At 46.7% G+C, this 13,210-nt stretch overlaps 1 protein-coding gene across 4 annotated transcripts in view; it reads left to right on the top strand.

The window, feature by feature from the left end:
- The first annotated feature begins 6,519 nt into the window (after positions 1 to 6,519).
- The window catches only part of EBF2 (EBF transcription factor 2), a 132,756-nt gene continuing 126,065 nt past the window's right edge, over positions 6,520 to 13,210 (top strand). For 2 of the 4 annotated variants that reach the window (XM_035562827.2, XM_035562826.2), the window contains exons 1-5: positions 6,520 to 6,804; positions 9,005 to 9,161; positions 10,159 to 10,222; positions 10,519 to 10,574; positions 10,937 to 11,010. In XM_035562827.2, the coding sequence (XP_035418720.1) occupies positions 6,674 to 6,804; positions 9,005 to 9,161; positions 10,159 to 10,222; positions 10,519 to 10,574; positions 10,937 to 11,010 (482 nt within the window). In that variant the 5' untranslated portion in view covers positions 6,520 to 6,673. Of the gene's footprint in view, positions 6,805 to 7,894; positions 8,184 to 9,004; positions 9,162 to 10,158; positions 10,223 to 10,518; positions 10,575 to 10,936; positions 11,011 to 13,210 lie in introns of those variants that run through there. The other 2 variants (XM_035562829.2, XM_035562828.2) reach the window with 2 other exon arrangements.

Here is a 13,210-nt window from a genome sequence, read left to right as displayed (position 1 = left end):
TGATGATGGGAAAGTGATGATGTTCAACCAGGCTGACCAAATACTTTTAAGCAGCAGACCCATTTAGGTACGTGTACATTTCAAAGCATCGATATTTACCCTACGAATGAATACTCAAAAACTGGTGATGAAAGAAACAGTTCACATGGTAAGCTGTAACTGACTAGCACAGAAGGCTTAGAACTCTGGGTAGATTTCTCCCCTCCTAGTAAATAATGTTTAGGCTAAACAAGGTTCTAATCACTTAGAATAAACTCCCAAATGAAAGCTCGGAATTCTAACCTTGCAGAAATCTCTTGTGAGCAGTTGGTGTTGCAGCTTCGTTGCTTGTAATACAAGGATAAATGTTTGCGGGACCAGAATCTGGTCATGTAACTTGGCAGCTTTTGAAATGCCGCTTACTGAGATACAAGTCTGGTTGGCTTTATGAAGTTAGGTGTGTTAATACTTCTGTTCCACCAAATCAAGAAAAAAATGTTCTTCGGATTATTGAATACAGTTCAGAGAAGAACAGAACTGTCTCTCCAAGGTTGTAAAGCTCTAATTATGATATACTGAGCTTTTAACTACCTCCTTCTTGCCTTATGGAAAGAACATAGGACTAGTCAGATTAGATTAAGCTTCTTGTATATTCTATTTTAGCTTCAAGTACCAGATGCTTTAAAAGAAGGCACAGGAAAACTTTGCAGGAGGCAGATGTTTTGATTATTGATCATTCCCAAGAGATATCTTCCTCATCCTAATAATTTGTCCGATGGTAGCACCAATAACCTCTAGCCAGATTCAGAATCTTGATGAGTGAGTTTTTGTTACACAAAATGGTTCAAGTTCTTCCTTGAAGCCTGCAATTGGAGGCTCCTGATAATACAACTTGCTTTAATTCTTAAACCACAAAACTCGACAGCACTTTGAGAACTGGTTTGCATGAATTTCTGTAACTGCAGATCGAAAACCGCCTGCATCAGCACCACATCCATGAGCAGCACAAAGTAAGTAGAACCCAGCCAAGGTTCTTTGTGCATGCATGTTATATGACTGCACACTCTTAGGTCTCATGGGAGGCTCTGTGTATTGGGAAAATGGCCCAGTAAAGGAAAAATCACCTTGGAGATGATGCTGGACCCTTATTCTCTCTTGTGTACTGTGACTTTTTTGGTGCCTCAGCTTCTTGGTCATCAAACAGTGTTGCATGACTTAAGTAAGTTTGTCTCTGCAAGTATCTTGAAAGCTTTACAAGCATTGAAATTTAGACGTAAAACCATCTCAAAGTAAAAGAAACAAAGGCTATAATTGAGCTTAACAGCATAATATTGGTCTGATCCAAAACCTGTTAAGTCAAACCATTTTGACAATGTACTAGGCTTTCAACCAAACCCCGTAACTTCCTCTATCTTTGTGTTGAAACCTGGGATTTATCCAAACGATGAAAGGTTATTGGCAAGTCTGAGGTGTCTGCTTATTGGAGTTATGCAAGGATGAAAAATCAGTATACTTGTTTCCTAGAAAACATATACACATACCCGAGTCTTCTCTAAGAAATATATGCACATATATGTGTGTATGTGCCTGGAAAATTCCAGATTTTGGAAGCAAAGCTTTTCTGGGTAGTTAGCCCTAGCTGGTGGAACTGAAGTACAGCTGTACTGTTACAACAGTACAACCAGGGAGGCTCTAGATATCTTTCTAGATATCTATTATTCACAGGCAGAGCTGGAAAATTAGGAATTAAGTGCAAGTTGGGCACTCCTGCTACAGTCTAGTTTGCATGAAAGTAGTTGTTTAGTACGGTAACTTGAAATTCCAAATGGAAGTGTTAGGCTGTGCTCCACCAAAAGAGCTGCAAGTCCAGAGTGTTCCCAATTCTCTGTATTTTGAAACACTTTAAAAATCAAGTTTTTATCTATCAAGAGGCTTAAGCTGTGCTGACTCTTAAGTAGGCAAAGTGTCCCCGTGGCATCACTTCAGAGTGCCTATTGAAGTAATTAAAGTTAGACACCTGTTTAAGACAGAGCTGCATTGAGTTGAGGCGAGGAAAAAGAGGCCCTCGCTGTGCAGATGTTTAAGCATGAGGTTAAACATGTGCATATTGTCAAGTAATTCTTGTAAGGCCACTCTGGTGACTAATATAGGTTACATATAAGAATGTTTGCAGTATTGGGGACCGCTTTTATTTGATTCATATGTTAATGAGTGAATGTAATTCTGCTCTTCAGTATGTCTGCACTTACCCGGTTCTTGTGGGCAATGTTTGACAGCTGGAGTTGGGTCATGAGTGTGCATCGGTGGTGGAACTAAAAAGGCGTGATAACCTCAACTTCTCTTCTTCCTGAGGAAGATTAATTTGGGTAGCTGACATGCAAAGACATAATAAAAGCTGCCCTTGATTGTTTTCTATAAACTGGAAAATGAGACTACGAGCACAAATATACACCCACTTAAAGCATTTTTCCTGACTATGCCTGGTGGTTCAAACCTCCATGTGGTTAGAAAAACAAACTTCAGCACTAAGACTTCTCAAATCTGCATTATAAAATAAAATGGAACATATACTCCCGATGGTAAAATATTATTTGCTAACGTGTTCCAAAAACCATGCTAGGCAAAAGGCAGTAAAAGTATCTTTAAAACAAAACAAAAAACCTGGATATAAAACCTAGCAGATGTGTTTTTCTGTTCTACTGCAAAAAGCACCTACTTATCAGAGTGAATGGGAAACTCGGAAGAGGATATGATGGATGCAATATTTTCTCTTTTGGGAAAGATAAGGTGGAGAAGAAGTTATTAAATGTTTACTTATGCACTTGTAAGTTTGAAAGCATTCCTTTGTTCAACGCTGCTAAATGTGATCAGTGGAATCTCTGAAACTTGCACACTATAAGTGTTGATCAGTCGGGAGAGTTGACTCCAGTAAATGGCACCTTTACGATGCAAGAGGGAAGGGGGAGAAAGAGGGAGAGCCCAGGTACAGCTCAGGATTTTATAGCTGTAAAATCATGTTTCTAGATATTTCCAAATGCACTTGGGGGGGAGGAAGGGGAAAGCAATTTTATACTTGGGGATTAAACTTCTTCCAGCAATCAAATCGTGAGTTTGCTTCTGAGAGAACCTTTAGGTTTATTGTAAGCCCAGTTTTATGTACCCAATCCAACCAAAAGCACCTCGTTGTTTAAGTCCTTGTTTTGCATGCACCATTCAGTTCAGAGCTCGATTTGCTTACATGGTTTGGTTGCATGCACCTGAACTGCTTTAAACTTCTTGTATTAAACGTTTTAAGAAGCATTGCATATTCTCCTGTTTCAGTTAAATGAGGGTCTTGTAAATCAGGAGTACGTTCCTGAATCGGAGTGGATTTCTAAACCAGATCTTTAAGTGCTTTGACCACGTACCAGGAGCTCAGATCACAACCTGCTCTCGTTTCTGGGAGCCACGTCTTTGGCACAGGGCATCCTCTGCAAGCGAATGATTTGTTTGCTCTGCTCTTGGGCTCCTGAAAGTTCTTTTCGGGGAGCTCTTTGTTTGACAAATACCGTTGTATTTCCAAACATGTGGTGTGTGCTTGCATGCAAACAGCCTGCCTTGTGCAGGACTTAATTTTAAGCTGTTTGTAACGGGAACGTTTATTTTCTGGTGCAGTTGTGAAGGGAAACTTTCAGTGAGATTATTGGATAAAGACGGAAAGAGTTATCAGTGTCAGAGGGAAAAGGATAACTTTCACCTGCCGTCTGTTCCCTTGAGACACCTGAAGGATGCAGGCTTCTCCCGAGTGAGTAGGAACGCGAACGAAACGCTGCCTTTCCAGGGTCTTCTCCAGGCGCAGGTTAGCCTTTTTCATTCCCTTTTTCGCCTTAAACGTGAGAGGAAACAAGCGCGTTTTTAGGGTAATGCTTTGAAAGTACTTGATAATCTCTCCAGCCTAGGTTTCCCCCTGCTGCGGGGCCCAGGAGCCTGGGGCACGCTCCCGGCCGTGCCGGGCGCTTCTCGGAGCTGTACGAGAAGAGGATCGGCTGCTCGGGGCTGCCTTCTCCTGCCCGAGCTGTCCTCGGCAGGGCTCGCAGGGTTTCGTGTGTGCGTGTTTTCTTTGGGTTTTGGTTTGGTTTTACCAGGCTCGTCCCGCCGCCGTTCCCTGGCGGCATTCACCTGGCACCGCCCGCTGGAAGCGGCTCCCGTAACCCTCAGCGCGGACCCCAAGGCAGCGCGGGGGCAGCGACGCCGCTGCTCGCTTCTCTCGGGGAATTGCCGTCAGGAGAGCCGGGCCGAGAGGGGCTTTTCGCAACTCTCCGTAACCCAAGTGCTTGAAACGGGGGCTCTGGACGCGGTGTTCGGCGTTCCAGCAGTGTTTAAGAAGTGCCGCCTCTTGCAGATGCACCCCAAAGGGGAGCGACTTCCCGGCGGAGCGATGCCTCCCCCCGGCCCGGCGCTGCCCTCGGCTCCCTTCATTTGTCCCCGAAGTGCCAAATTCTGGTGGCAGCTGTTTGGGGTGAGGAGAGAGCAGCTCCTCTGACCTGCGCCGCTGCCCTCTGACCCGCCGTGAAGCCCTAAAAGCCCGGCTCCCCGCGGCACACGAGTCCCCATTGTTCCTAAAGCTGGCCCGGCCCCGGGGCTGGGGCTGGGGGGGCTCTTGGGCTGGATCCGGATCCGCAGCCGAGCGGCTGGAGGTCGGGGGGAGCACTTTCCCCATGGGAACCCAGCAGCCCCGCTTGGGGAATTCCGCAGGGTGCCGCTGCCCCAAATAATCCTAGTACACAGAGGGGCTCTTACCGGGGGAAAGGTACCCGTGCCTATTGCGAAAGTAAAACCAAATTCGCTGTAACGCGTCCGTTTACATTGCATGTTCTTATTCTATTACCTTATTATTTTTTTGGGGGGATGTGTCACCCTGTTTCCTGACCGGAGAAATCGCATCGCAGGGCTGTGAACATCCCGGTGTTGGCCTCCGGTCGGAGCAGCGCTGAGCTGCCCGTGCTTTGCTTTATAACGCCCACCTTGCCCCTGGCCAACGTGACAAATTCACCGGGTGCGCGTTGATCAATTTGGGGAGGGGGCTGCGGTGGGAAACGTCCTTGAGCAGGGATCGGGTGAGATCTGGATCACCTAAAAGTCTGTCGCTTCTGTAGGCAGAGCGATCCGGAGTGCCGGCTTTGCCCTGATCGCGCCTGAATTAAGGATACGTTTTATGAAAGTCTTCGGGGAAGGTTTGAATTTGTGATTTTTGTTTCAGGAGAAGGGTATCAAACTTACTGGGAATAACCCGGCATTTAGCAGAAAGGTGCCTTCTGAAATCTAAGTGTGCGCGGGTGGAAGGAGTTAGAAATACGAGATCGATTTCCGAATTAATCTCATCCCGTTAAAAAATAAAGCGGGTTAAAGAGGAGCTGCGGATAATGAGCGAAGGAAATCCTGGCGCTGTCCCTTTAACTACCGAACATCTGATTCCCTCATCTGGCAGATGGTCGCTGAGCACAGATTTGCATTCATTGTCTTGAAATCTGTTTTCGCGTTGCTGTTAGATGGATTTCAGAGGCGGATCTATACACGGATCCCGCTACAAAAGGGCCGGGGGGGGAAATATCAGCGAGACAAAGTGGTTTTAAGAAAAAACCCAACTAAAACCACAGGTAGCGTCCTGCCTCACCGCCGGCTGGGCTGGGGGAGCTCCGCTTTCCTTTCCCGGGCCATCTTTCCCTCGGCAGGACCTTACGAGAAGTTTTAGGGCCGGAGCCGGCAGCGGCTGGAGGAACGGGGGCTGCCCTGTCCGTGTCGCGACATGGCGCTCAGGGTGGCACCCGGCGGGCAGACCCTCCCTGGGCAGCCCCGTTCGTCGCTCGATCCGTTTCAAACCCGGCGCCCCGGCACGCGGGCGGCTGCTTTATTAATTAATTTATTCTATATATTTATTAACGGCTTTGCGGAGCCGCCCGGTTACCGCGGCTGGACCGCGTGGGGCTGAGAGGCTGCAAGCCGGGGGCCGAGCTGAGGTGCCCGGGATCCGCTACCGGACCCGGTTCCGCTCCGGGTCCCGGTCCCGGCCCCACTCCCGATCGCGCTCCTGGACCCGCTCCCGGCCGGGCACCGGGGCCGGAGCAGAGCGGGGGAGCCGCGCCCTGAGCCCTCCAATCGGGGCGGGCCATGCAAATGAGATGCCCTTTTATGGTACCCGGCCCCGCCCCCTGCCCGCCGTGCCCCATTGATGGTGTCGGGGCCGGGAGGCTGCGGCTCCTCCCCGGCGCGGGCTGCCCGCCGCAACGCTCCGGCTCCCTCCCCGCTCCCCTGCCTTCCCCGAGTCATCCCCAGCCCTTCTTCCCCTTTTTTTTTGTGTTCCCCCCCCGGATTGGGCAGCAATCAATCCTTCTCCCCCTGTCTTTCGAGAAACAGGTGATCCTCGTTACCCGCGAGCGGTTGCTGGATGCAGTTTCCTCGCCCGCGTTTGAATGATGATGATCCCAGGCAAGAGTGAATCAGCGTAACTTTTGCTCGGCGAGAGGACAAACTTTTTCCCCCTCACTGAAGGCATTAAAACACACGTAGCACCTAAAAGCAGAAGAAGTTGGTTTTAACGCTGAAGTTCTCCACTTCCCTGGGATTTGTGTGTGTCACTTGCAGAGGCTGCGTGTTTTTCTTCTCCTCCCGCATCCCCCCCCAAGGAAACTGTTGCCAGTTGGAATAGACTTTTTAAATGTTTGGGATTCAAGATACTTTAGGAAGAGGACCAATTCTGAAAGATAAATCTCTAGGTTCTGAAATGGATTCCGTCAGGTCCTGGGTCAGAAACGTTGGGGTTGTGGATGCAAACGTAGCAGCACAAAGGTAACCGTCACTGCATTCCCCCTCTTCTTCCGTGCTTCTTTTTTATTTTTATTTTTAAGCAAACCTTTTCCTTACTCCCTCTTGTTATTTTCATTTGACATTAAATTTATTTTCTCCCTTTCTGACACCCCCCTTCCTCCTTCCCGGTCTTTTCTACTCACTGAAGGCTCAAGACAATACGGCTGTTGCTGGGGACAGGCGCTCCAAACCCGGAGAGCATCAGGAGCCCTAAAATCCAGCGCGGGCTCGGATGACAGAGCTCCGATCGTTTTCCTTTTTTTTTTTTTTTTTTTTTTCCTTAGCGCAGAGGGCTCTCGCTGGGAACCGCTTGTACGCAGCGCTGTAGGCGACCCCTTCCCACTTTCGGGGGCAGACAGCCGAACAGGAGGGAACCGAGTTAAAACCAACTTCGGTGCCGCTCTTCTCCCCCGCCCGCCCCCGCGGTGCATCTTGGTTTCCTCAATTCGGGCGGCTCCGGGGCTACCGGGGGCAGCGGCCAGATCCCACCCCGCGGCCCTACGGCTGCTGCTGCCGGGGCAGGAGCGGACCTGGAACCGCGGGGGGAGCCGCCGGGGCTTGGGGTTGGTCGCTGTGGGGTTTGGGGCCTTTTTTTTTTTTTTTTTTCCTTGTTTGGGTGGGGTGGTGTTTTGGTGTCTTCCCCCCCACTTTTTTCCCCTCTCCTATCCTCAGCTAAATCTGCATAGGACCGCTGTCCCAGTCTCTTCCCTTTTTGGATGAGGTGATAAAAACTCCTTTAAGTACCATATGTCTACTTGTCCCCTCACTCTCTGGATACATTTTTTCCCCCCCAAAAAATACCGGTATAGCGCCGGGAAGGGGAAAGCCGAACGAGCTCGGGAAGCCAGCTGCTTTTCAGTGAATATAGCGACAAGGTGAGGGCACGCACCGGCGGGTGGGACGTTGTAGGAATGGTAGGTACCTCGGTGCCCCCACCCGCGGCCTGACCCAAGGTTTCCCAAGCACCATGGGAGGAGTTATCAGAGTTCTAGGAATGCCGATAGATGGTTTAAAAAACACGGGGGGGTGGGGGGGACCGGGGACGTTTATTCCCGGGAAAACCGAAAGTAAAAGGAAAGGGCTGCGGAGGAGCCGCGGAGGTGCAGCCGCGCTGGGCTGTCTGGGGGCAGCGCCGCTTTTATTTCAGGGATCAGTAAGAAACCCCAAATCCGAGCTCTTCGCTGCAGGGCGAGAGGCAGCCCCCCCCAGGTGCGGTTGTGGCAGATGCGGGGAGTTCACCCCGTGCCTCTCTGGCGAGGGAAAGCACGGGGAAAGCTCCGAAAGCCTTGAATGCTTGTGCCCGTGCAGCAGAGCTGTTGTGGGGACACCAAAGCAACTCTGCCTCCCAGCTTGTCCTGCAGGTAGACTGGATTTGTGTGTTCCGTACTACGGAGGTGCCCACGGGCACCTATTTTCTCTGCAGGAGGTAAAAATCAGCGTTAGGAGAGGGAGGCTCGGCTCGTTTCACTACCAAACAGGGCTGCAGGTCGGGACACGGCGGGCACACAAACATCCCAAGCCGGGAGATGCGTGGGAACCATCGCCGGGGCTGAGCGGAGCCGGGGGCTCCCTAACTCAAATCCTCGCCGGGTAAATCACAAACCGCACGCCCAGGCGCCGGGTCAAATAGCCAGCCGCTAAAGCCCGCGGCGACCAACTTTGCTGCTGGGGCAAGCAGGTGCTGTGCCCGAAGCCGGCTGCCTTGTACCGCAGCTGGTGTCGGTGCCGGTGACAGTCCGGAGGAAACGCGCTCAGGTCGGTTGTCTTCTCCGAGAAAAGCAACCCAGGCTGGGAGGCGCCGGGAGCGCTCCGTGCCCGGAAAGGTGCCGGCCGAGGAGGAAGAAAAACACCTCACCGCCTTCAGCACCAACTTCTCGGGTTTAACGCTCCGAGCCCGGCGGGTTTTTTGCCCTCGGAGTGCAGCTACGCCGCCCGGGGCCGCGCAGGACAGAGCGGCTGCAAATTTGGGCACCGCCGCCGGGGGAAGCGCCAACCTCGGAGCCGGCGGTGGCAGGGGACGGGGGGGACCTGGAGCGGCACCTGCACCGGGCCGACCGCTCCGGGCTTCTCCCCGAATCCCTTCTGCCTTGCCCGCTCGTCGTTTTGCTCGTACTGCTGCTGCACGGATTTGTAATGTCTTTGTCTCTCCCCCCACACCCTATCCCGTGTGTTTCCTCCACAGCGGAGTAGCTTTGTCCAGAGCTCACTTTGAAAAGCAGCCACCCTCCAACTTGAGGAAATCCAATTTCTTCCACTTTGTTCTGGCTCTCTACGACAGACAAGGGCAGCCTGTGGAAATAGAGAGGACAGCTTTTGTGGACTTTGTAGAAAACGATAAAGTAAGGCTTGTTGTCTTTCTTTTCCCTCTTTTCCCCTCCAGATTTCATCTCTTCTCCCTCACAGAGCTGCTCACCTTTAAAAATACCTGTTGTACTGGTCCTTAGCAAAATAAAACCAGCTCTTGGTCCAGGGTTCAGGTGCTTTGGAAAAGCTGCTGCCCTCTGTGTGCTGCTCTAGCTGAAAAGGCTTGTAAGGTTGTATCAGGAATACAAAGGGAATTTCACAAATCCACTAAAAATAGAACAAAAAAATCACGGGGGACAAAGAATGATTGATTTTATTTTTTATTTTAAAAATCAATCAGATCTGCCAACTTTTATTAGTTCCCTAAGAGGAGTGGAATCTGACCTGTAATGTGTCACAGTATCTAGTGGGCTATGTATTTCTCAAGGCTCCAAAGTCAGTGGCAGGATCTGAAAAGCATTTCTTTCTGTATTTTAAATCCGTGTGTTAAGCACTTCATGTTGTTTCATACTATTGTTTTTACAGTTATTTTCTTAGTCATAGAAAAAGACTTTTTAATTGTAAAAGATGCTCATAAATAATGCTTTTAGAAAATTACATTAAAAAAAATCCTGCAAGAAAACACTCTGTAATGTAACCTTCAGGATATAAATATCAATAGTGATTCCAGATAACACTGTTGCAAAGTAATGAACACGTTAAAGACAAGAAGCACTAGGTCTACTCTCAATCTGTTTTATATTAGCTGACTTGCAATGTGCACGTTCATCTTGTTGCCTTGAAAAACTTGAGAGCATAATAGCAAATAAGAGAGGAAAAGAAGTTCTTGAACTCCTCCAGGAAAAGATGTCAGCAGTATTTTGTAGTTTGTCCTGGGTCATTCGGAAGGTTAATATATCCCAATCAGTGAATTCACCTCGCAGAATTTTAATGAACTTCATTGTCACTTCCATCATGATTATCAGTTTTTGCATTTTAAATGTGCCAAATAAGTTCTGGAAGATTTTTTTATTTTTTAAATTCTCTTTCCAGGAGCAAGGCAATGAAAAGACAAACAATGGCACACATTACAAACTCCAACTCCTTTATAGCAATGGTGAGTCCCCTTTCCAGTCATCTTCTGTGGGCACTGAACTGAGGCAAGGTTTGTAGGCACTGTCACGATGATTTCTAAAATGCACTGCAGTTCCCTTCTGTGGTGCCTCCTTATCACAGGGATGGGCTCTGAAGATTACCTCGTGGTGATGGGTTTGGGAAGCACACTAGAGGAAACAAAAGTAGCTGGTGTTGCTGAGGATTTTTAATAAGGCACTAGATGAAACTAAATGTGTATGTTCTGTAAGGAAACGTGCATGTAACAGTATTAATGGCTGCGTTTCTCTCTCGCTCTAGGTGTCAGGACTGAACAGGATCTATATGTTAGACTCATTGATTCAGTCACTAAGCAGGTGAGCACAGCTAATATATGCCAGGCTACCCTGCTCCACCTCATCCTCGCTCTTTTCTTCTCTTCGCCCCGCATGATTTTTCATCTCTGGTTCATTTTTGTCTCTTTTCCACATGTGTTACAGTCCCTATTTTTGCGAATAATTAAATTATTCTCTGAAGTTGTGCCCCCCTGGATTGTAGGGTTTTGTCCACATTTTATCAACACTACTGTATAAGCTGCCTTCCTGTTCAAAAAGGCTTTGAGAAAGGCATTTATTTGCAGATCATGACAAAGGTAAAAAGCCTTCACCTGAAATTTGAATATTATCACCAGCAAGTAAAACCCTGATGCTATTGACTTACCCCTTTTCTTCATTTTTAGCCCATAACTTACGAAGGACAGAACAAGAATCCTGAAATGTGCAGAGTTTTGCTCACTCATGAAGTCATGTGCAGGTAAGGTGACTTTATTAATGGCATACAATTTGTTAGGCTTGCTTGCATGGATGTTGGAAGGGCTTTTCAGATGAAGTTGTAGGCAGGACGAGTTTGATTTTTGAGTCAGAGACACTGCGTGTCAACCGACTTTTTTTCTATATGTGGATAAGATTTGATTTGGATTCGATACAGATTCCTTTTTTTGTTTGTTTGTTTTTTGTGCAACAGATTTAGCAGGCTCAGGCCCGCAGCCTAAGCTGCATTCTTTTTCTTCTGTAAGCTAGGCCTCTGGATGTGCCGTCTAAATTGATACTTTGCGCGTACTTATTTCTTACAAAATTCCTGTGAACCTTTCATGAACAGTTTGACTTAGACATTTTACCTGAAAACTAGAAGGTATTCTCCTTGTAATCTTCTTCGGTGAAATATTCTACTTTTCTTAATTAAATTAACATAATTAATTTTGCTTAGTTCCTCCCCTTCCAAAAATTCTAAGCAAGGAAGAAAACTCTCAAACCAAAGCCCAAATCCTTCCCTTCTATACTTTGTAAGCAATATTTATAGGACTTCAATCTTTTAATTAAAAAAGACACTATTTTTAATATGTAAAGTTATAAATTAGAGGGTAAAATGAGTTGAGGATGCTTTTAATAACATTTGTATAAATCTGAAGTTACATGTACCTTATGTATGTACATCGTGCTTCCATGGTAACTTATTACTTTTCCTGTTCTCGTGTAATTAAATTTTTTTCAATACATATAACAATGCAAACAGTCAATGTTCTTATATTAAAATGTGCTAAATTGTGCGTAGAATGTTCTTTCATAAGATGAAAGGCAAAACCAATCTTGACCTTTATTAAACACATTTTGTGATTTATTGTATTAGTGGGGGGGTGGTGAAGTAGTTGGACTGAATGTTGCTTCTTTTAATGCTGCTATTTGCTACTACTTTTTTTTCCTTCTAAGTCAGCTTCCAAGTTACTATAGTGGTAAGAGCAGCTTATTTGGGCAGGCTCGTCAAGGGGAAGTCTCAGTTTTAGCACTTAAAAGGAACAGAATAATTGATGTAATTGTTAAATGTAATAAGAATCAAGTAAACGCATAGTGTTTATCTGTTGTGCTTTGCTCTCCTTAATTAAGACGCTGAGCATTGTTACTTTTGAGCAATTATCACATATGTATGCGCAAACACAGCTCGTGTTGTGGATGGGCTGCATGCAACGTGCGCTTTACGAGGACCTATAGATGCAGTAGCAAAGATCAAAGGGTTGTGTGTCACTTTTTGGCACACCTGGAGGTTACGTACAGATTTAAATATATGTCCTTTTCCTGCTAGTGAAAGTCTCTTCTATAATTAGCTGAATGTGAAGCAGTAAAATCTTTGAATTGCTACGCGATTGGGTTCTTGCTTGTGAGAATAAAATAAGTCAGCGGACTTTGTCTGTCTCTGCTTTTCTGTACAGAGAGAGGTTCTATTCTAGAAGTTAAAATAGCACAGCAAACGTAGTGCTTTAAAATAAAATTGGCTTGTTTTTCTTCCCTGCTTCTTCCCTCTGCCTTCACAGTATCAAACACTCTGTTCATCTCTTACATACCTGGCCTCCACTGGTGCCTATAAGCATATTCCGTGCTTGATTTAAGGTGGCGTTCTACAAATGTAAACCATTATTCAGATTGTGCTGAACTTTCCTGCTTGATAGATTAGCCAAGGAAGAATTACAGCTCAGGGGTGTCCTTTCCATGTAAAACACAGATTAGTGAACCAAATCAAAAGCGCTCTGCAGCCTAATCAAGACATTTGATTTTAAATGTCTTGTTTTCCTAAAGTATCTCTGAACAGGATGCTGTGTATCCTGAAGAGGCATTATACCTATCACTTTGAATAATGCCCAGGGAACGGATCCAATTCTAGTTAAACTTGACATTTTATTTTATTTCTTTTAAGTACAATAATCAAATGTTCCTCATTGTGTGCTGCTTAAGTGGCAGCATCAATTTTTAAAGCCCCTAGTTTAGTTTGCATTAGTAACAGTATATAAAAATTTAATGCACTGTACCCACTCTGCTGTCCAAATTGATGCCTCCTGTTTTTAAAAAGCAGGGTCTGGCTGTCTTTCTGCTTCCCTTCTTCCAATCTTTGCTAGTTGAAGGTAGGCTCCTTTTTTTTTTGTATTTTTTTCTGTATATAGTCACACACGCAGATATTCTTGCTG

Source organism: Cygnus atratus, chromosome 27, assembly GCF_013377495.2.
Source record: "Cygnus atratus isolate AKBS03 ecotype Queensland, Australia chromosome 27, CAtr_DNAZoo_HiC_assembly, whole genome shotgun sequence".
Classification (NCBI taxonomy): Eukaryota; Metazoa; Chordata; class Aves; order Anseriformes; family Anatidae; genus Cygnus; species Cygnus atratus.
The sequence above is the reverse complement of the archived record's forward strand: the minus strand, read 5'-3'. Positions and strand labels throughout refer to the sequence as shown.